The sequence below is a fragment of the Condylura cristata genome, unplaced genomic scaffold (genome assembly GCF_000260355.1).
Source record: "Condylura cristata isolate star-nosed mole 26May11 unplaced genomic scaffold, ConCri1.0 scaffold00014, whole genome shotgun sequence".
NCBI lineage: Eukaryota > Metazoa > Chordata > Mammalia > Eulipotyphla > Talpidae > Condylura > Condylura cristata.
Genome location: NW_004567115.1, coordinates 22154326 through 22177081, shown reverse-complemented (window position 1 = coordinate 22177081; position 22756 = coordinate 22154326). Strand labels below are relative to the sequence as shown.

At 39.2% G+C, this 22756-nt stretch overlaps 1 protein-coding gene across 1 annotated transcript in view; it reads right to left on the bottom strand.

Moving 5' to 3' along the window:
- UNC5D (unc-5 homolog D (C. elegans)) overlaps window positions 1-22756 on the bottom strand; it is a 248729-nt gene that overhangs the window by 20473 nt on the left and 205500 nt on the right. Inside the window, exons 14-17 of the mRNA XM_012724776.1 lie at window positions 17363-17531; window positions 15340-15567; window positions 6883-7032; window positions 652-816 (exon numbers count right to left, since the gene is read on the bottom strand). Of these exons, the coding sequence (XP_012580230.1) occupies window positions 652-816; window positions 6883-7032; window positions 15340-15567; window positions 17363-17531 (712 nt within the window). The remainder of the gene's footprint in view (window positions 1-651; window positions 817-6882; window positions 7033-15339; window positions 15568-17362; window positions 17532-22756) is intronic.

The window sequence follows — 22756 nt, the reverse complement described above, 5'->3', positions numbered from 1 at the left end:
AGTGAATTAGCCTTTGATACTCATTCTAACTCTGTTCTTCAATAGTGATATAACGTTGGGCGGCTCCTCTCCCTTTTTGTACTTCCTTTTCTTACTTCGTAAAATGCAAATAACATCTATGTGATCTTATGGTACTGATGAATCTAGGTTTAATGGAAATGGGAATGCACAGAACCCTGGAGAGTATGAGGAATTTTAAGACAGTAAGGGACCAAGATTTTGATAAAATAACACCCACGGGGTAACTGATAAGGAAACCTAGTCAGAACCATCAGAAAAAGGCTAATGGTGACCTTGTGTCTTTTATGGTCTGTGTCTCAACTGTATTGTCGGACAATAATGGATGCTGGTTGGTAGCCTAAATTTTCAATGGACTGTTAGACTTTTTAAATATAAAAAGCCGGGAGCAGTTCCTCCCCAAAGGTCCCACCACAGAGTCTAAATTCTGAGGGGTTAAGTTCTTACCAGTGGGAAGCTGTTCAATCTTCCGCCTGGGAAAAAGTTCATTTTCCCTTTATCAGTCATGAGGATTAAAAAAGACAGTGCATTCTGTCGCTCTCTCAGAACCTGCACAGCACCACTTAAATAGGTGAATTATTTTAATGGCCCTTGAGAGATGGGGTCAAAAGGCTTTGTAGACCAAAGGCTCACCTCTAGGATTGACGTCTGTACTTGAAGAATCTGTTCATGGCCTTTGAGCTGCCGGATGCAGATTTTGCAGGACAGCTGGGTGGTGGTGGGTGTGTAGCGCTCTAGGGAGAAGGCACAGTGCAGGGGCTGCCGGTTGCTGCACCACACGCGGGAGAATGGTACTTCCTGCAGGGGCGAGGAGAAGGGCATGGTATGTGAATTCGAGCTGAGGTGCATGTAGAACAGAAGAGACTTAATAGCAATAATTATGATGATGATGATGCTGATCACAGCAGAGATAATTGCCTAACTGACTTTGGTGGAATTGTTGTAGAAATAATACTCCAGCATATGCCAAAGCAGCACAAAAGTAATTAATGTCAATTTCAATTGATAACATGAATTGCAAGCCACGCTGCAAGAGCTCAGATTTCAGTTGGTGACATACACAATTAGAAAGAATACCATCAAAATTCATTTTTTTCCTGCTTGAAAAATTATTCTTCAGAAGACATCTACCGGCCATTCTTCAACCTAAGTCTGGGGTAGAATATTTTGTTGCTTACATGAAAATTTTGTGACTGACCAGAACTTATGCCCACACTACACACTGAGAACATGATAGAACACAATGCTGCTAATGTATCCACACAAAAATGACACCTGTTACAAAGTGCATCCCAAACACACATGCACACACACATGCATGGGCATACACATACACTCTCATACCCCACTTTGGGTTTTGTCTTTTGTTTAAGTTTAATCCCTCTGCGAGGCCTCTGTGTGACACTGTGTCATTTCACTGACTTCCTTTTACAAATGTAGGCTGTTAGCATGCACTATCATCCTGACCATCCTCAGTTCACTCCTACATGGAAGGGGCTGGAATCCTGAAAACTACGTTTCATAGGCTTTCTGGCCAGCAGAGTGTTCACATTTCCACTCTGCCAGTGAGAGGCATCGTGCTGATGCCTTGGAAAGGCATCCCAGCTCCTCCAGTGTCAGCAGACTGACCCAAACACATCAGCTGTCCATACATGTGAGCTTTGGAGAAGCTTGTGGGCATTCCCCTGAATACCCCCTGTGTCAGTGCTATTGCACAATCTTGAAATACTTGAACTTGCTTATTTCCTAAGTAGCTTTCTCTAACTTTGACTCTCCTAGGCTTTCCAAAGGTTTTAGAAGTACACAAGCTCCTTGATTCAGTTTCTACTTGGTTGATATATCTTAAGCAGTTACTTTGCCCTTAACCAAAACACTGTTCTAGTGAAATTCAAGTGGATTTGAAGTTCTTTCATAAATTAACAAGAGTGGGACAATTCTTCAAGGATGCTCTCCTTTAGAGGCACCTTGAGAGAAGCACTAGGCTAGTGGTCACTAGGACCACTGGGCAGGACCACAAATTGTTTACATCACCAGCAAGATGGTCCACTTAATGGAGCCTCTTTGTTCTCTTGTCTGGTCTCACTTATGCACTCTGCTCTTTATTCCTTGTGGTAGACTCTATGGCAGAGGGCTCTTGTGATCGGGACAGCTCCCCACAACCTTTAGAGGAACGTATTTTCCCTGAAATACTCAAAAAAGCTTTTCACCTACACCAAATGCTTCACCATAGAAAGGCAGTAATATGTGTTTATAACTTCTGCCTTTTCTCCCCGTCTAACCTGATCCTTTTTAAGGTTCATCTCCCGAAGCTTCCTACCATTTTTGTAAACTGTGGGTAATCTTTGCATTCAATTGCAGCCTCCAGCACTTCTCTGCCTCCCCGATGAACCTTTCAAGGTCTCATCTGCTCACACAGACCAATGAGCTCCTCTCCATGGAAGAATCCAGTGGTGACCTATCTAGCATTGAAGTTGTTATACTGGTAGTAGACCTGAATCTGATCTTAAAAAATAATTTTATTTGGCCTTTACTTCTTCAGGCAAGTCTACCTTTGATCACAGTCTCTTAATCACTGTCCTATTTTTGTCTGACTTGGAGGGAGTGTTTATTTTTATTGAAGGTCTGTGGTTTTACACCCCTGTTAGTATTTTGATAGCACAGGATTCCCCTCAGTTGTGCTCATGGTAGCACGTTCACTGCCAAAGCACCCAGTCTCCCATCATGCCCAACATCATTGCCATTCCCCAGTGTCCTACCTCTGGTAACCACCTCCTCTCCTATCACTTTAGTTAACTGTAGTAACTTACTAATCTGTCTTCAGTCGCCACTACATGTAACTGATGAGGGAGCTGGCACTAGAGAGGGAAACAGAAAGCAGGTGATTGGTATTCTTATCAGGGGGCCGCACTGAGGTCTCTGGCTGTAATCATTAGAGGGGGATACCCAAAGGCTGTCTTTAATTCTTTATTATGCGATTCCTTTGCATGGAGGACCAGCTAACCCCCTGGTGATGGCTTTGACCATAGTCTTCTGCTATGTTCTCCCACAGCTTCTGTCATCTAATGCTCCATCTGTATTGCATGCTTATTTTAACAGGCCTGGATTAAACTCTGTTCCAAACCAGTATCAAGCCGCATCGTCCCATTCAATGAAAGCAACTTCTGACATGGGGCTCTGTGGTTAACATGAGCTTTCTCATAAAGTGGCTTTGCCAACCAGTGTAATTTGTTTTCTTCTCTAAAACTGAAATTTGAGTCATTGAAGTACATTATAAGCTCTGGACTGCAGGGCCAGGTAGAGTTGAATTCGAGTTCAAAGAATTGAACTCTGAGAGTAGATTTGAGTCCTTGGCAAGTGCTCACCTTCTTAACAAAAATGCCACTGACCATCATTGAAGCCTATCTTCTCTGATAGCACTTGCTAAATTTCTTACATGTTCTCCTGAAAACACTGGAAGAATGGCAAAGAAGCAGTGCTCTGTGCAGAGATGATCTTTCATTGCAGACAGACATGAGACTCAGCACACCCACAGAATTCTCTCTTCCTCTTTCCATCCTGCTGCACACAATCAAAACATTTTTAAAATCTGATTTTTAAGACCATACCAAAAGAATATTTTTTTGTTGTTGACTTGAGTAGCAGCTGTCAATAGTTCTCAACAAAACATTTTAAAATAATAGAATTAGAGTCAGTGTGATTAGTGTGTTTTTTAGGGCAATCATCTTTGCTTTTATTTATTCAAGAAAGAAAATACACCACCAAGCTGCTCACTGAGCTGAGAAGAATTATGTGAAAAGTAATATGGGAGGACAAAGTGTAGCAAAGTTATGGGTGTTTAAAGAATTCCGGAAATGTTTTCATTTTGATTCCCATTATAATTAGACGCCTAGCAGATGGAGAGAATGTAAATCACGTCCTAGCAGGAGACACACACTGGCTTCTGCAACACACATAGCGTGTGGGGAAAGACAGCTGCTTTTATCCTAGGGAGGTGACAGCCTGACTTTGTTTTGTGGATTTAAAAAATAAATATTTTATTGTATACCGTTTATTATAGATTTCCCATCCACGATCAGCAAGAAATAAAGGAATCTGTGATTGTGTAGCTATCAAGTTTCAGTCACCTATTGAGAGCAGAGTCGTTGCCTCCTAGAAGAGGGCTGTAAGACCTGTAGAGGGGGTAAAAGCCTCGCTCAAAAAGTGGGGGACTCAAACCTGTAAATGAAGAAAAGGGAATCAGTCATTGTTTGGGGAGGTCCACTACTAGGGGCCTCTTTGGTTGATTTGAATAAAAATCGATGGATTTTATTGTATCCTGAGCTAAGAATTCATATGTCCTTTTTTCTCACACATCATTTCTACTCCATAGGTAGTAAAGACTATAGCTAATTACTCCATAAGTTATAGCCCTTCAAAAACTCAGCCAACATGGTTTAAACCCTAGTTGTTCTCCCTATAGATAGGTTCTGAGCACACACAGCTCTGGATCCAACCTTGAATTCTCCCTGTTATAAACACTTTCTTATACAGCTAGCTGGTGTCTGATAGGGAAAATATTCCATGCATTGGGTATCTCTTAGACCTAAGTCTTCCTGGGAAATTCCAGCTCTTTTAGAAGAAAAGAGGAAAGTTTCTCTTGAAAGAGTAGATTTGTATACCAACTGGAATATGCTCACTCCCAGATTTCTGATTTGAAGTTACAGAATGTGATAGAAGAACAAGAAGGTAAGAATACCAGAGATTTATATGCACAGAGTTGGAAGATGACAAGATTTACTAGTTGAAAAAGACCTAAACTTATGTTAGGATTAGTGAGATTTTCTATCTCCACAGTAGCTCTCGATTAATTCTTAACCAAGTCCTAACAAGGAAGCATTCATTGTCACCCAAACACAATTTGTCAGCACACAGACTGTTCTACATGTGGTTCAAGCTGGCTGAGCACAAATCTTTCCAAAGTGCTTACAGCTGATGCTTAGAGAAAACACAGCATGTCCCTGATGTAAGGTGAGGGATTTCAGTCCGGACTGGGCAAGGAAGGAGTCAGAGGGGTGGTGAAGAGAAAGGAGGAAAAGAGCCAAAGGCCATCTGTGGGTAAGAAAAATGAAGAGGAAGCAAAAACTCAGTGGCCAGCTTCCTGGTGTAGAGAAAATGAAATTATTTCTCAGTCTTCCAGGACTCAAATTATGCTCAATTACAGAAGGCAAATATTTAAGCATGTTCACAGCCTCCACACAATCCAGCCCATCCCAGCAGGAAAGCTTGTTGAATTTCATTGCAAGTCAAATGCCCTTTAACTTGGAGGTTAACAGGCACTTATCTCCCCAAGCCTTTTCTCTATGGGGCTCCTCTGGAATCTTGGTGTTGGAATTATTGTTTAAGTGCTGCTGCTGCAAGGTAGTGGTTCTCCCACCTTAGATTTTATCTCCAAACATTAAAATTAAGTTTCTCAGGACTGAGTTACTTCCATTAGATCCAATAAAGTTAAGTCTTTCTAACCTCTAGAGATTAGTGAAGACAAAATTGTATGATGATTAAGACTTGTTCCAATAATGCCCTAAAGTTCAACGTGGACTAGACTTTACTGGGAAACTAAACACATAGGCCTAGAACATCATTAACAATTTATTCAAAGAAAACATGAAGGAAAATGTCAAAACAATACGCAAGGTCACAAGAGATGACCTTGTTGCTTTGAAAACACTGAACTGTATCTAGAGGGAACATTTCCCAAAGTTATGAAAAAAATAGGAGAATGGGGTATTGTCTAACTTGATTAGAAGAGACAGAAATCAAGAAAGCAGTCCCATTCACAATTAATAACGAAAATGATTAAATAGCTAGTAAACTGAACAACAGAAGCGAAGGACCTGAACAATGAAACTAAAAGACATTGTTAAAAATAGAAGAAAATTCTGAACTTTGGTAGTTCAACTTTCATCAACTTTGTTCTAACTCTCATGGTACAGTCAAATTTTTCTGTGATTTAGCTTGTTTTCTTCTGACAAGCAGGTGCTACAAGTTTGTAAAGGTTCAAAAAAAAAAAATCCATAGGGCTCTGAAAATTATACTTATCAGAACAAAGACGTTTGAAAGTCTCTTATTCCAGATCAATGAATCCACCAGAACCTTTCCAGAGTTCAGGAAATGTTCTAGGCATTGAAGCACAGATGATGCTAAAAAGCTATAGCAGATCAGATGGCTTAAGATAGAATACTTATCAAAACTGGCTATGTTTACAGGATTCAATGGGAGATCACAAATTGGTAAAATGTCATTTTACAATGATTGAATCCTTGAAAATGGCTGAAGGGGACCCTAAGTCATTCTGTAACTATATATTAGCAATAACATATAAAATATGTACTCATTCTTTGCCTCTCAAGTTGCCATTTCTTCTTCCCATCTTGTACATTTGGCAACATTTGATATACTCAGACAAAAACTGTTGTTTCCACTTTGTCTTCACCAGCACACTGCACTTAAAATCATTACTATCACAACCTTTCTCACTAATACCAGCTCGCTCATTGTGGAACATGATTAAATAATGAATCTTAATGTGTTGAGTTCTGTTAAAAAAAAAAAAAGACACACCTTTCAGTTGTTAAAATACCATCTTCAACTTTTATGGAACAATTCAAACAGGAGAGAGCATTGTCATACCCTGACATGCAAGCATCCTTTGTCCTACCTGTCAGTACCTGTGAACTTATGACAAGGTTTCACTCCCTGTGGGTAGTCCAAACTGTTATTGTTCTGTGATAGTTTTGAAATGAGATCCATACTTTTGATGAAGTACGAACATCAGGAGTACCATCATCAAATACAGTTATTTCTATTAGAAACCTATTTAGCCAGTACCTGGCATGCAGTGAATGGTTTAATTCTCCAGAGGAATGGGGGGATATCAAGGACAGAGATCTGTAGACTGAAGGTATTCCCTTTGAAATGCAGCAACTTTGGTTCTTCCAGTAACTGTCCACCTTGATGCCTTTCATCTGAAACTACTTCCTATAAGAGAGGGAGGGAAGAAAAAAAAAAAAAAAAAGAGGAACAACAATGAAGTATCTAATCATTTTATAATCATCTTTCCATGGGGATATATCTTCATAAGCATATATCTCCAGAAATAGACAAACATAGTGGACACAATACTTTAACAGACCCATGCTTGCAAAACTCAAGACCAAGATCTAGAAACAGCTGCATGACAAGAATTTCACCAGAAAGAAATGTGTTTATTACTTGTGCTGCTTAGGCTTTGAAAGACACTATGCATTTCTTTAAAACTTTAAGACTTCCCATGCCCCAACGAAATTGTAATGTTGAGTTTTCACATTTGTATACATCTCATTCTGATGTGATCATAATCAAGGGATGTATCTGTACTTACCTTGACACATCATCGTGTTTTACAATAAGGGTAGAAGAAAGCATCTCTCTCCCTTTGCCCCTAATCTGTTTACTTCTTCATCACTATCTCAGACATTATCCAACATTTATGTCATACTTATTTATGGTAATGTTCACAAACATTATGCCAAAATGCCAAGAAAAAAGTTTATCAAGTTAGTTTCAGCTCAGGAAAAAAAAAAAAATCAATCAGGGAGAAGGACCAGAACAGGAGTGAGGAGAACACAAGAAACTATAATGATGGTGCACAGGTGAATTGGTGGTGGGAATTTCACCAGGAAACCATACATTGTACAAAAATGAAGGATGCTATAATAAATATATCTTAGTTTAAAAAATAGGTCTGTACTCAAAAAAGGAAAAAAAAAGCAATCAAATTCAGGTAAATTGTCCTCTGTCTTTCACTGAAAAATCTTTATATGTAGTAAAAACACAATTCATGCACATTCTATTGAGTAAATCATTTAATTGGTTCCAAATTTGTAGTGTTTAAAATCATATTGGAGATGATAGGATAAATAAAATAATAGATATGAATTCTCAAAATTGTTAACCTGTTGGTTGGGGTGAGGGTTTTATTAATGGAGATAACAGATCTTTCTAAATCCATTTTTAAGATTGCCATTAATTGACTTAGTTTCTTAGTAGAGCTAGGATAAATAAGAAAATGGAAATCCTTTAATCATGCATAATCTTCCTAAACTCTAAAAAAGCTTGTAAGAAGGAAGGCAACTAGATTTATAAACATGCACTACACCTTACATTTATCAGGGAGTAAAAACAATTTCAGTTTACCTTGCCATCTCTTGTCTATGTATAGGAAAACATTAATAAAAATACTTCTGACCAAGAGGCAGCTGTTCTACTTTTACCTTTCACTTAAACCATTAACAGATTGCTAGTCTCTTTTCTCAGGACTAAATGATTTAGTTTGTGTCATTTTCTCTGGCATCGGTCTGACTGGTGTGTGGTGGGGTTGAGAGGGAAGCCGTTTCTTGGACTCTGAGGTCAATGTTGAACTCTGTGATGGTGGAAATATTCTATATAGTCTCTGTGCAATATGGCTCTCACTAGCCACAGAGACTTTTTGTTCTTGAGTTGTGGTTAGAGTAAAGACTTGAAATTTTCATTTTAATTATTTTAAATATCCCCCAAGGTGAGCAATGACTGTACAGAATGGTGCAGTGCTAGGTAGTAATCTTTATGTTGTAGATATAGAGTGGGCATGATTACATGGTCACTGGGGTCCAATGGGAGCTGCACATGTGAAAGGAAAATTGTGAGGTGGAGGGAGGGAGGGAGGGAGGGAGATTCACTTCAAATGGTCATCTCTGGTTTCTTCTTTGGAGGTTCAAAGAGGGGCCACAGTATCTCTGCTTGAGCTGGGTTCTGGCTGTAGAGAAAGGAAAAGTCTTTGCCCAAGCAGCTCATGGTCTAGTGATAGGGCAAGGTGTAAAAAGTATTTTATTTTTATCTGAGGATGATTACCATATGTAAATGCCTGGGAGTTTAGGGCAGGCCAGAATGAGCCTAGCCAGAAGAGAGGAGAGGTGAGGATGCAACTCAGGAAGTGAACGGAGGTCATGACATTTCAGTGGAACCTTGAAGTAATGCAAAGGTTAGTCACACCGTATGGACAGAGAGGATATTCCAGAGGGTTAAGGGTGCACAAAGGCACTGAGGCCAGTCAAAGCAGGGACAGAAGGTTAGGGTAGAACGTGAGTGAATGGAGGTGATGATAATGTAAGGCAGAGGCCAAATCTTTCATTCTTGGTTGCTGTACTTTGTATTTTCTTTGAAATTAGTGTTGCTTAGGCTTTAAGGTGACTAGGAATTTTTGGGTAGTTGTATATGCTCAATAGAGTACAAATCTTACAAATCAAAACTGGAAGCATAGTATTCTAATCATGTTTCCATGTGATCTTGGGTAGGTTAATTTTGGAGCTCCTCAGTTCTTGCTTGAATTTATTCATAGCCAGGCAAAATAATTAGCATAACATAGTAACTTTATTAATACTTTGTAATTCTAGAGCAAGGTTAAAATCCAGTGCAAATAGGAAACATGCTTACTAATGTCATATCAAAGCCATCAAATAATAAGTGTTGGCTTTTCAAAATATATTTAATTGGGCTCTCTAAAATGTATCCCTTTCCTTTAAACCTAACTTGTCTGCATGTACAGAGAAGAACACTGAGGTCACTTGAGTAAGTGACTTGCTCAAGGTCAGTCATGCATTGCTTTTGTTGAGTTAGGCTATTTTAATATTTAGAAATTACACAGAATCATCGTGCCAGTAGGGAAATTAAGTTTTAAGACACTATTTCACTTACAGATGAAAGCATGGAAACATTCCTCCTCCCCCTTCCCACCTGCCCCTCCTTATTTGCCTAAAGCTATCTATTAGAAAGACTTAAGACTCAACTTGATGATGGTCTAGCACATTCTCTACTGTATTTCCTGGTTTGCCTAGACAAGGCTAAGACTGACTATTTTTTTTTTTTTTTGAGTCATCTGAAGGTCAGACTGCTATTAACTCTATACCATAAATATTTTTTCATTGGTGCAAGATATTTGTAAAGATGACATAAGTCAGTGTGTATTGCCGAGGGATATATATTCTGTCTAAGCAATCTCTGAAATGCAGAGTGAAGACTAATGGGGGTTTTAGAAATGGATATCTGCTTATAATTATCACAGAAGGAAACAGTACCTATTCAATTTATGTGTTTGAGGGTTTCACATTTAAATACTATTATGATTAATTTTTGCTTTTTTTTTTAGCTCACTTTAATCTCTACATATTGAAGCAACAAGATGCAATTAAGTGTCTTGTAATCTTGCACAAAATATAAAACAATTATAGTTCTGTAACAAAACAATGAATTATTAAAAGGAAGAAGCCCAATAGTGAAGTAATCATTGTATTTGTGTTTGTAGAGGCACAGTTGGCTGGAAAGTTAAATAAACTCCTGAGTTTGAACTGCAAAATCTCCAAATAGAATAAATTGTACTTAGATAAGAATTCCCAGTTGTGCCCTTCACCTATTGCATGGTCTCAGGCACCAGCATCTGTGTGTATGAATAGTTCTCAGGTGGTGCTTATACCCAGTCCGGTCAGAAATAAGGGATACCAGCAGCTCTGTTGAGCTACTTCTGAGTCTCTCATGTGGCTGGAGTGCTGTGACAGAGGCCTGCTAATCATCTGACCCTTCACTGTCTGCCTCCTTCTGTTCCAATCCTGGTCTACTGCGAACATGCGATCTACGTTAATTAAACTAAGAAATAGGGTCTGGCCCATTTCTTGTACATAGTAAACTGAAGGCTCTGGTTGGTGTTTTTTGTAGTCTCTCCATCATTTCACACTGGGGGTTGCTAATCATTCCATCCTAGGAGTTGTGGCCAGGAGAAACTTGTGCTTCGTGCCCCACTGGGCTCTTTATGCTGATTTAATGAGACAGGAGCAATATTCAGGTGTGCTTCAGGGTACTAAAACAGGCAGGCTGAATTTACATACTTATGAGACAGAAGTGTTCGAATTTCAGCATGAGCTCATGTGAGGACATACACACACACACACACACACACAAACATTTCACTGTGGTGGTTTCTCTTAGATGTTTTACGTGAACAATATTTCCCAAGCTTGCATTATTGATAAATACAAGAACTACATCTGGAGGAAATCCTTTGAAATTAGATTCTAAATCCACATTAATGCCAAGTAAGTGATGAATACTGAGAGGAACTGTATAGGAGAGCTGGGAACATCAGAGAAATAAATGTGGTGGTATTTTTTTTCCTTCAAAGATAGAACAGTACTTAATTGTGTGCTTTCCTAGCCCAAGATCTCTTAGAGTTCTGTATCTGTGTGTATATATGTAATAAAACACAATAACTAAATCCTGTGTTTAAAAATGGTACTGCTTCGAAACTATTTCACTGTTTCTCACCTTTCACTTTGATTTCATCAAAGGATGGGATATCAAACGAACTAAAATGGCAGCTTTAGTTATTATAGAAACTAAGAAGTAGGAAGGATAAGAAATCATTTGCTTTTTCACTCCTGGCCCTTTTCACCTTCAGACAGGTAGCAATTTTATTTTAAAAAATCTGAGCTGATTTAATTATCCATAGAAATGGTTTTTGATGTATTTTATCAGAACAAATCTGCAAAAACAAACTATCTTACCAAGGCGTATGAGGTATTTTGTCATTCAAAGAAGCTGCTACTTTATTTCTGATAGAATGTCTGCAGAGCAGTTGAAAGGCAACCAACTTAACTCTTCAGGCAGTAGAGAAAGGAGGGAGTGACTAAAAATAGAGAATGTTTAATTACGAAAGTCATTTAATGGAATATTTTCTCTAGTGGTACCATTATATTGCTGGACCATCTCCTGTTTCTAAAAGGATAGCAAATTGGGCCTGGAAACACATTCTGGGTTTTCTAGTAAAGGGTGGGCTGTAATGTGTTCTATGTGACATCATTTCCCAGTGAGATATGAATGAACTAAAAGATGCAACTGTGGCCTCTAATCAGGTTTTCTTCTTGGTTAAGAGCACAGTTCTAGAGGGACACATATTTGCTATGATTTCTCTGAGATATGAAGGCTGCACTGCAATAAATACAGCAACTGTCACAGCCATGCTTGTGTCTATTTCAAATCATGACAAACATTTTCATCATAGTGATAGCAGAGGCAAGTTCCAGGATGGGCAATTTCTGCAGAAATGCTTCATGAAAACCTACATATTATTTTTGATTAAGAAGTTAGAGTTCTATCAGAGTTACAGAAAATGAGTCATCACTGTATATAATATTTTCAGCTCATAACCACACGAGTTGTTGGAGCTAATATTAATGTGTGAAGTCTGAGAGGTTCAAAAAGTGAACTGTTGCTACGGCTTCCTTAAAGTGGAATGGTTTTAATGGGTTAGTAACTATATAATTTTCCCCTCTAATTAAATGCCACATAAGAAGTCATGAAAAATAGGACATAGATGATTTAGAAGATGATAGTGGTTAAATGGTACTCTGTAGCAGGTCTTGAATACCTTTATTTCATATGGTAAAAATCCAGAGAGCAAGATTCCCATTAGAAACAAAAACCAATGACTAGAATTCAGGAGTAAATACACAAAAATGTACAAGTCATGCTCTAATCTATCTCTGGGTTGGAAAAGTTATCCAGCCACGTCTGATGATGTCTCAGAACCCTCTGGGGGGAGCGTGGCCTTTGCTGCTCATGGCAGCTGTCACATGCATCCCTTCAATAAGTCCAACCAACTTCAAAATCAGCTCTGTGTGACATAATAAGACAGGGAAAGAGTCACCAGCAATAAATAGATTATGACATATGGGGCCAAAGGCATTTTCACTGAAAAACATTTCTCTATAGGAAAATTAAAGAGTTTTAAGTGATGTCTCTAAATGATAAGGGCATTTGGATTTAATTAGAGGGAAAGAAACACTTTTCCTAGTATTGACTAAAAAGCTGTATTATCCACAGAATGGAGAGTGGTTTGAAAAGCTGTGCTTAGGGCCTCATTTTCACAACTTCCATTACAATTCAGATTTGACTGTGAATAGTTGAGCTGTTGTAGAATCTGGTAGCAATCAACAAGGATGAAAATAGATGATCTGAAAGTGACTTAGAATAAATTCTTTAGACAAATGTCTAACTCACTGGTATAGACATCAGCAGTGAGATCATTATTTAAAGAAATATGAGGGCTGGTTTCCAAGGTGGTCATGTTGAACAGACGTTCACCTTCACACTGGGGGCAGCAGGTAGCTCATGAACCGGAGAACTAGAAAGGTCTAGAAAGCCGCTGAGTTCCTCCTGGCTTTTACTCCTCTTTATGCAACCATCAAAATCTGTCTCAGTTACTAAATATCCAACTCGAGTCATGGGTCCTTTTAGAACTGTTCAAAGGTAGTAATATCTCAATCTAGTCTTCTGATTACTGCTATTGTAGCTTGTCCTAGAGAAAGCCTCTCTTGCAGGTGGAGAAAATTGACAAATGGCAATCATAGGATGGAGTATATCTACGCACGCCGGAATTCTTTATAAAAGCACAATCCTATGGAAAAAACCCATTGTTTTTTGATAAAATATTCTATTTTATTTTTAATTTGTTAATTGAGGTATCACTGCTTTCCATCCTTGCTAATGTTTTGACAGTCTAGGAGATATCCCCTCTCCGTGTAATCACCATAGCCCTCTTCCCACCAAAGCAGTCATAGTCCTTCACTATAGCCTCTTGTTAAACATTCCACTTTAGAAATTTCTTGGATTTATAGAAAAATTACAAGTTAGCAAAGAATCCCCATGCTTTCCTATTCACACCTTACAATAGTATGGCAAATTTGCTAAAATTAATGACCCAATGTTGAGTCATCATTACTAAAGTCCTCACTTGATGCTGATACCTTAATTTTTAATCCGATGTTAGTTTTCTGTTGCAAGATCCTATCCCATTACCACAGTAGTCTAATTATAATGTCTCCTGAGGCTTCTCTTAGCTCTGGCAAATTCCTGAGACCTGACCTATTTTTGATGACATTGACAGTTGAACAGATTGCAAGATGCCCCCCTATTGGAATTTGATATTTTCTCATAAATTATCTGGGTTCATAGGTTCTTGGGAGAAAGCCCACAGAATTTAAATGCCATTCTCACTACACCCTATCAGGAGTATATACTATCCACGTATCTTATACTGTTAAAGTTAACCTTGATCACTTGCCAGATTTCTCTACTGTTAAGTTACTCTTTAGTTCCCACAAAGCCCACTTTATGAGCTGCCAAATATTGAGCGCCCTTCATGATGAGCTGTGTCACTTAAGAGAGAGAGCGTGAAAGGCTTGAGGACATGGATTGGCAGTGTCACCTTTACTGGCTTATGTTCAGGATCTAGGTCATTGTATCTTTTCTATTGGTAAACATGAGTTTTTCCAGCTCAGTGTTTTAAAAGCTAGTTACTGAGGAAATGCTCTGCATAATGGACTTAATGATCCAGGACTGGAATAGCAGGGATCTGGAATGAGGTGTGTCAGGAGAGTGATGCTATTTATCTATGGGCAGAGCTTACACAGATACTTCTACATTATCCTTGTGCTATTAATAAACTTGCACTCTTCATGAGTAGCTAATTTAAAATGAATCTTACATGATTAAAAGTACCAAAAATGGAAAGGAACCTTGAACTGTCTCTGCCCTAGTAGCCCTAATAATTAATAGACTATGCATCTGGGATCTAATGACTATCTGCTGAAAGGTATGATTTATAATTGTTGTTCCCTAACTACAACCTTCAGCTGAGTCAAGCAATGTTCTCACTGCTAATAAGCAAACTTGTGTGCCCTCTGCCCATCAAATCACCAAGTTCCTTGGCTCAGGCCATTCTCCATTCCTGATAATGTAAATCTTTTCCTTTACTCATCCAGGTGTATGATCTAGCCACGATGATTTACAAAGGGCTCTCAAAGATTCTTCTCCAATGCCTCTATTGCTATTGGCTATTTGTTTTTTGAATCCTCACTTGATGGTAGTCAGTTTTGTAATAATACCTAGTTTTGTAATAATTTATATAATTTACAAAATTTTATATTTAAAATATAAGTACTTTTATAATCATGAAAGCTGGACAAATCATTAAGTGACTTCTAGTCACTTTACTATAACACAATGTGCTAACTATTCTTTCCCCTCATGTCCTCAGCTATCACTACATTATTGTACATAAGGAATCATAGCTTTGCTTCAAGATAGGCATCCTCAACAAGTCAGCGGTATGGTCTCATTTTCCAGACCTCTTTCAGTAGAATTGTCCATTGATGCTGATACTTAGATAACCCTATGCTTTCACAATACCAAAAGGAGAATTTAAGAAAAAAGGCTGACCTGAAATGCACAAGGGGTATTGTCCACACAGTACACTCTCAAGTTGTAATCCAGAGAGTTACAGGACATGCAGCCAAAGACCGCCACTTTGAGTTGCTTCACGGCGCAGTCTGTGATTGGTTCTCCAGTGAGGGCATAGGTCCCAAAGCTGTCTAGAAGCACGTGACATGCAAAGGGATCCAAAAGGCAGTAACAGGATGTAGATTCGTCCTCCACTGACATCACTTCCTGTTAGAAAAAGTTATGTTAAACTCTCTCAACTTGGATAGAAGATGTGATCTAAGACTTTGTAAGGACATGTACAGTTGAATCTACCCCTACATATGTGAATAAGCAGGCATAAGTAATATTTTAGAATACTTTTATTGCCTTTTCTTCATGTTAAACAATATTCCTCTTCTGTCAAAGTAGCCACTTATATCAGGAACTTTAGAAATGTCTATATTCCGTGTGTTTAGAATTCTACTTAACAGATTCGAACAAACACTACTTTGAAAGTTTTCCTGTTTTCAGTTACTTTGTTCAATGTCAAATTAAAAAAAAAAAACCAAAACCAAAAAATGTCTTGAATGTTATCAGTAAACAAACTTTCATGTTTTTAAAAATCTGTTTCTGATTTCTCTTCCATATCCATAAGGTGTAATGTATATTTTCTTTCAACTACTTCATCTTTTTTCTTTCCCCCAAAAGCGCTCACAAAAGACCATTATACAAATGGTTTGGATAAGATATACTGGAATATATCACCCTCTCTGACAAGAATTTGGTATGGGTAACTGGTTTGATAGAACATAAATATAATACCTCTGGATGTCAAAGACTGTGAGAAAGTGCTTAGAAGAAAAACTAAAGTGGTAAAATTCCAGGCAAAGCAAACATAATGGAAAAGAGACCAGAATCTGGTCCTTTTATGAAACCCATAGAACTTCATGTCCCAGGAAATTTGTCTGTGGCTGTACTACAAGTATAACTAACAGATTATAGTTCCAACAAAGAATATAGACTAATTTTAAGACATAGCTGAACAGGGTAAACGTAGCCCATTGAAGCAACTTGGGGATTTTTTTACTCCTAAAGAAACATGCTTTTCCTTTTACTGCTTTTCCTGGAGTTCCACCTAGGAGGTCAAAATCTCAGGACTAGCTGGAACAGGTCATTGTGTTCCAGCAAGATAATTCGCCTGCTTTCATGCAAACTGACTACAGATGGACATAAAAGAAACCCTATCAGACAGATAAGTCAGAGGTTTCAGTTAAAATAGCAATTCCACTGTAACCTTTCTTTGCTGTGACTGTCTCCCTTGTTAACCCTCCTTTTTATGTAGGGTTCATTTCCTGTGTCTTGTTTTCTCCTTGTGATGCATCTCTTTAGCTGGACTCATATGCACAGGGGAAGATGCAGAATCCTTTCCAATGCATTCATTAATTCACTAAAACACACTGAGCACTAACATATTGGTGAACACTTAGTTGCTATAATCCCTATGATAGCAAAAACAAATAGTGATTTTTTTTTTTTTTTCAAATGAACACAGCCCGCCTAAACCACCTCTCTATACAGAGACCTCAGAAGAAAGTCAATTCAGATAGGGATGTGACTTGAGAGCTCTTAAGAGTCAGATTTTTACATACCAAAGACTATCCTTGAGAATACAAGTCTGTGTAGGTTACAACTGAATTCGAAATTCAAACAAAAAACCTCCTGTCCTCTTGCCTCTTTTTCCATGACCCTAGACACACAGTAACCAATGCCTGAGGATGCTGTAAAGTCTTACATGCCATCAACCCTCTGTAAAAGTAAGAAAATGCTCACCATCTTAAGAGAGTAAAGTTCAATCGATCCCACTGGTGATATGCAAATCAATTTTATTATTTTTAAAATTTTAAAGTCCTATCAATTCATCACATTACATAGGTTTCAGGTGTGCATGATTTATACATCATCATCTACATTTATGTCAGTTCACCACTCTATAAGTCTATTCCAAATCCTGCTTTTTTAAAAAGGAAGAACATGGTCTCACCTCCCACTTGCCCTGCTGTGTCCTCTTCTTTAAGTGGATGTTCCAGTGCTCTGAGCTGACATCTGCACAGTGTGGAATGGTCAATGCAAAGGGAGTGGTCACAATCATGTCCGGTGGACCGCAGGTGACTTCAGGACTCAGGAGCACTTCGGATCCATCTGACTGCAGGCTTTAGAGTAGGCAAAGGATGAAAGGAGGGGAAATGTTGGCATGAGAATTTAGTTCCAGGCTGAGAAAACTTCCTTTCCAGGATTCCCTCTTGGTGGCACATCACAGCAGAGAGAGAACTGGTGTGATGGCAGGCATGTGGCCTGAACCAGTCCAGAGACAGACTGCATGTGAGCCCAACCTAGGCTTTGAGAAAGTGACAAATCCTTCAGAAATATATAACAGAAGAGAAAAATACCTGGCTGGTGTCTCTCTCTCTCACACACACATACATACATGCATACAAGTACACCCCCCCACACACAACCCTTTACACACACACAACCCTATACACGCATACAACCCTATATACACACATTCTGTCCCCCTTTGAATCCTTACTCTTGGTGGTAAAATCATTAATGACCAAAGCCAAAATATTTAGGGAAATGATCAATCTGGTCATCTTACCATCAGATTCCTTTCTTCCAACACATATTCTACAAATATTTTTAAAAGTGAGAAAACTAATTATGGAATAAAACCACATCTAACATGCCTGGTTTGGGAAATATTTACCTTCTACCAGCTCACAAATCTACAGGTGACAGTAGACCATTGCCATGTGCAGAAATCAAATCTATAAATACAGATGTCCCAACTCTTTCCATAGTGAAACTTAAGTAAATGGAGATAACACTTCCACTGAATGCCTCCCTCTTTCATGCCCTTATCTCCTGATTCTAATCTCTGTGCCAGCATGAGGGGGGTCTGTAGGACAGCAGCCCGAAGAATCAGAATTCTACTTACTTACTTTTCACCTACTACTTATGTGGTTTTCACCTACTACTTATGTGATTTTGCAAGAAATGTAGAGATTCAGAATACAGTCAGTGAAATAATTTAGGACTCTCAAATGAACAGCATTACATTAGAGCAAGGCTTGGTATCGATACCTAGGTTTTCACTCACCCTACCTAGGAAGGACATTTAAGTAAAACAAAAACAAAACCCTTTGAGTAAGATAAAGGTGAAATTAAGTTCCAAAGATACCACTTTTCTATGATCTTGTGCAAAGTATTTCTATGATTATAGTAGCATGATATTAATTTCTGAACTGCTTTAGTTGCTATCACTTGTTCTCTCAAGTTAAACAGTCCCATTCTAGCTTATTTCTATAATTTGCTGCTCAATAAAACTCAAGGCACATAACTGAGCAGGAACATCTCACATCTCCTGTAGCTAACAGAGCTGAGGATGACTGCACTGACTCCCCCTCCCCAAGAAACAATGGAGACACCTTCAGAAAATTCAAGTGTTTTACACAGGCAGCGAAGGCCCAAAGTTGGTGATTCTTCCCACACAAGCAAAGCCTAGGATACACTGGAAATATATCTGCATTTACCTGTAAGCAGGGCAGGCCAGCAGGAGAGTGGGATCGAAAAGTAGCATGTTAATAACAACAAATGCTCTCCAAACAGCCTAGAACAAAATACTTTAGGCTGGGAGAAAATGTAAAACCCCACTGTGAGCTAGCAGGGAGCAGCAGCCTGCACGTGGATGCCTGCCAGTGGCCGCTAGGGAGGGTGAGGTGCCTCCCATGAAATTGGTACCCACATTCATCTCAGACAGGGGTGCTTGCGAGTGACCGATGACAAGCGCTCTTAAAAGAGCTATTTAATTGCTTTCAGAGAATCCTCTCCCTTGTTGAACATATTGCTCAAACATATGGGAGTTTGGGGAATTATTTAATGCCAAATGAACTGAAATCGGCTAATTAGATGAACTCTCACACTCGTTGTGAATAGTGAGGCTCGGCTACGTAATAACCTCTACAGCATTGAGAGTCAGGGGTGGAGTGTGGAGTGGGAGGGCTGCCTTCAACAGGCACTGGGCATTCCATATGTGCAAAGGAAATCAAGACTTACAGCTAATCCTCCTCCTAGTGTCTGTGGCTGAAGGTCTCTGCTGAGGAACAATACCAACCCACTTTTCCTCTCATAATAATAATATGCCCTTTATTTCCATCTTATATTTGTGGCAGTCAGGGAAATTTACACATATTAAAGTTCTTCATATACCCGAGGGGGGAGATGTTGCAACATCAGGACATACAGTGCCAGCAAGCCACCACTTAACCCTAAATGTTGGATGCCTGGCTTCCGCTATCTGAGACAAAATGTGCTTTCCTTCCCTGGGACTTTTGGGCCAATCACCGGCTCTCATGCATTCCAAGAAAAGATGGGGCAACTGAACACACCTTGAGTGTGAGTGTTGTCACAGCTGTAGGTTAGGACACCTGAGGGCAGGTGGCCAGGGAGTGAGGGGGGCTTTCGTGGGCCTGGACAAAGATGAAGGCTTGTCAGGAAAGCACACTGGCACAAAAGTCCCATGTACAGAAAATGTGATAAGGAAGAATTCATGTTCCTGCTGGGGGGTGGGGGTGGGGGAGAAAGCAACACATTTTTCTAAAATTGCTGTGAGCTAATAATAACTGTGAATTAATACCAGCAGTGATTTCAGGACCATCATAAAACCACCTCGGCACATTATACACCCTCGCGTAGATGGGAAAATCTGCCTGCATGGGACTTTGCTGCTTAATTTTTCATTCTGTTCTCTCTCTCTCTGTGTGTGTGTGTGTGTATGTATGCTGTGCATGCTTATGAATGCTTATGGGTATAAAAAGATCAATAATTTAAGAGCCAGGTCTGCATAACCAGGTGGTTTGTTGAACAACTGTATGGAAACATAGTTGTGAATTCAAATGCTCATATAGCACCACTGATGGCTCTGTGTAGGGGAGTCCCAGATTCTCCAGCTTTGTGGTCCGATGTACCCAATATACACCTGCACAGATGAACGCAGATATAAATGTTATGGGGATATTTTCCTTGGGAATCTGGTAACAGCAAGAGCTCTTCTAGTTAACAACATGGTTAACCCATTTTAGTTATCAGAAAAGAAAACTAGAGCAGAATAGCTGCAGAGAACACATGAAGTGGGTAACAGAATACCCTAAAACTCTCCCTTGAGCCCTCACATTGCTTTTTATGAATTGCCCCCTAAAACATGTTTCTTGACTATTTCTGTCACGAAAATCAGTGTGGCAGAGGGGAAAGCCCAAGAGGTTTTTTTTTTTTTTTTAATTAAAAGAGAATGCTATTTTTCTTCATTGAGACAATGCTGGTTTACAGCACTGTCTATGTGCAGGTTCACAACTCTTCAAATGTATATCACCATACCATGTGCACCACCTACCCCTACCCCACACCTAAGCCCTCTAACCCTTCAACACTGCCCATTGGATTGCCCCCACCCCAGACCTAAGCTCCCCTAACCCTCCAACACTGTCCATTGGATCCCCCACCCCCACACCTAAGCCCCTCTAGTCCTCCAGTACAGGCCGTTGGACCCCCCTCCCCCAAAAGCATTTCTGAGCCTCACTTTTCTAACATGGAAAATAACACCTACTCTAAGATTGTTTCAGGAGTCAAACAAAGCATAAAACACACCTACACTGTACTCACTGAGTGAAGGTATATGCCTAACATGGCAAATCCTGAGGGGTGTATACTATGGACATTTAAGGCACCTTAGGAGACACCAGTCTCCTCACTCTCATCCTTGCCTCCCAGAAGAATCCCACCGACACCACCCTACACCTACCTCAGGGAAATGCAGCTGTCTGTGCCACCTGGGAGTGCTCAGTGCAGCCTGGGAGTTTTCCTCTAGAAGCCACACAACTAGCTCCCCCAAACCCACAGGTCTTTGCTCAAATAACACCTAGTCATGAGGCTCCCCTGATCCTGGCTAAGCAACATAATTGCAACACTGCCTACTCCAAAAACTGATCTTTGCTTTTCTTGTTCTCCATAATGCTTATTGCTTCCTAATGTACTATACCATTTGCTTATTTTTTTTTTTCCCTTTCACAAACTGAATACAGGTCTATTAGGCCAGGTGTTTCCCCCCCACCACCTGCATTTTGTTCATTGTTGTATTGTCAGTACCTAATATATACTTGCCGTAAGCTCTTAAAGATATTTGTTGACAGTGGTTCCTACTGATAAAATCTGGAACATTTTGATCATCAAAACAAATACTAGTAGTAAAATAATATAACACATTGAATAACATTAAGGATGTATGAAACAGAGAGAGAATGAAAGAATGAGAATGAAAAATGCTTTCATGAAAAAAAAATTATAATCATTTGGCAAACACCATATCAATGCTTGATTCAGTGAAGAATTCTGAATGGATCCTTATCAATGTAGTGAAAGTGTGAAGATCAAGAAGCTGTATAGTTTCAAATTATCTTCCCACAAAGCCCTTATTTATAAAGGATAAATTTTACTTTATAGTGGAGAACCTAGGCAGAAACCATCTAACAAAGTTATCAAAATTAACACTACCAGGGCTGGTACGAATGGTGGCAGAGACTTCTGATATGACAGTGAAAAGTGTTCAGCATCACTTTGTATCCTCCCTGCCAATAAAACATAGCATGTATCTAATCAAAAGGATGTGCACTCTTAGCCCTGGCCAGTGCTTTGAACTACAAAGGTGGACCCAGAAACTAATCCAGATTAAGGAGAAGCAGATCTTACGACGACAGAATATTATGAATGGACTTGGATTTTTGTTTGCTGTGAAGAACATTATCTGGATAGGTGAAATACAAAGCCCATGGGATAAATAATAGTGTAGTCCCAGTGTTTATTTCTGACTCGTTTGGTAATCACGCTTTATGTAAGATAATTTCTTATGTTTATGTTAAACTCACTGAAGAACTATCTAGGGGCAAAGAACATTTGTTCACAATGGTTAGAAAGTGTGCCAGTGTATTCTAATTGTGTGCATATAACATATACACATACATATGGACATGTACACATGTGCATACATACACATGTACTTGATATATGGAAAGAGAAGAGCCAATGTAACATTAAGATTTTTGAATCTGGGTGTGAGGTAGCTGAGACTTCTTTATATTGTTGTTGCAACTTTTCTATAATTTGAAATTAGTAAAAAAAATAATAATACAATTTTTGAATGGATGAATGAGAGGCACAGGGAGAATGTTTCCAGATTCTTACAAGGAAGTCTGTGGAATAACTGACAACTGCAAATACAGTGTGTCTGGGTGAGTGGTGATGGTGTTCAGGAGATGGTCCAGATCTCAGCCACGGTGACTGACCTTGTCCAGGGCCCACTTGCACACCCGTCCCAACATAAGGC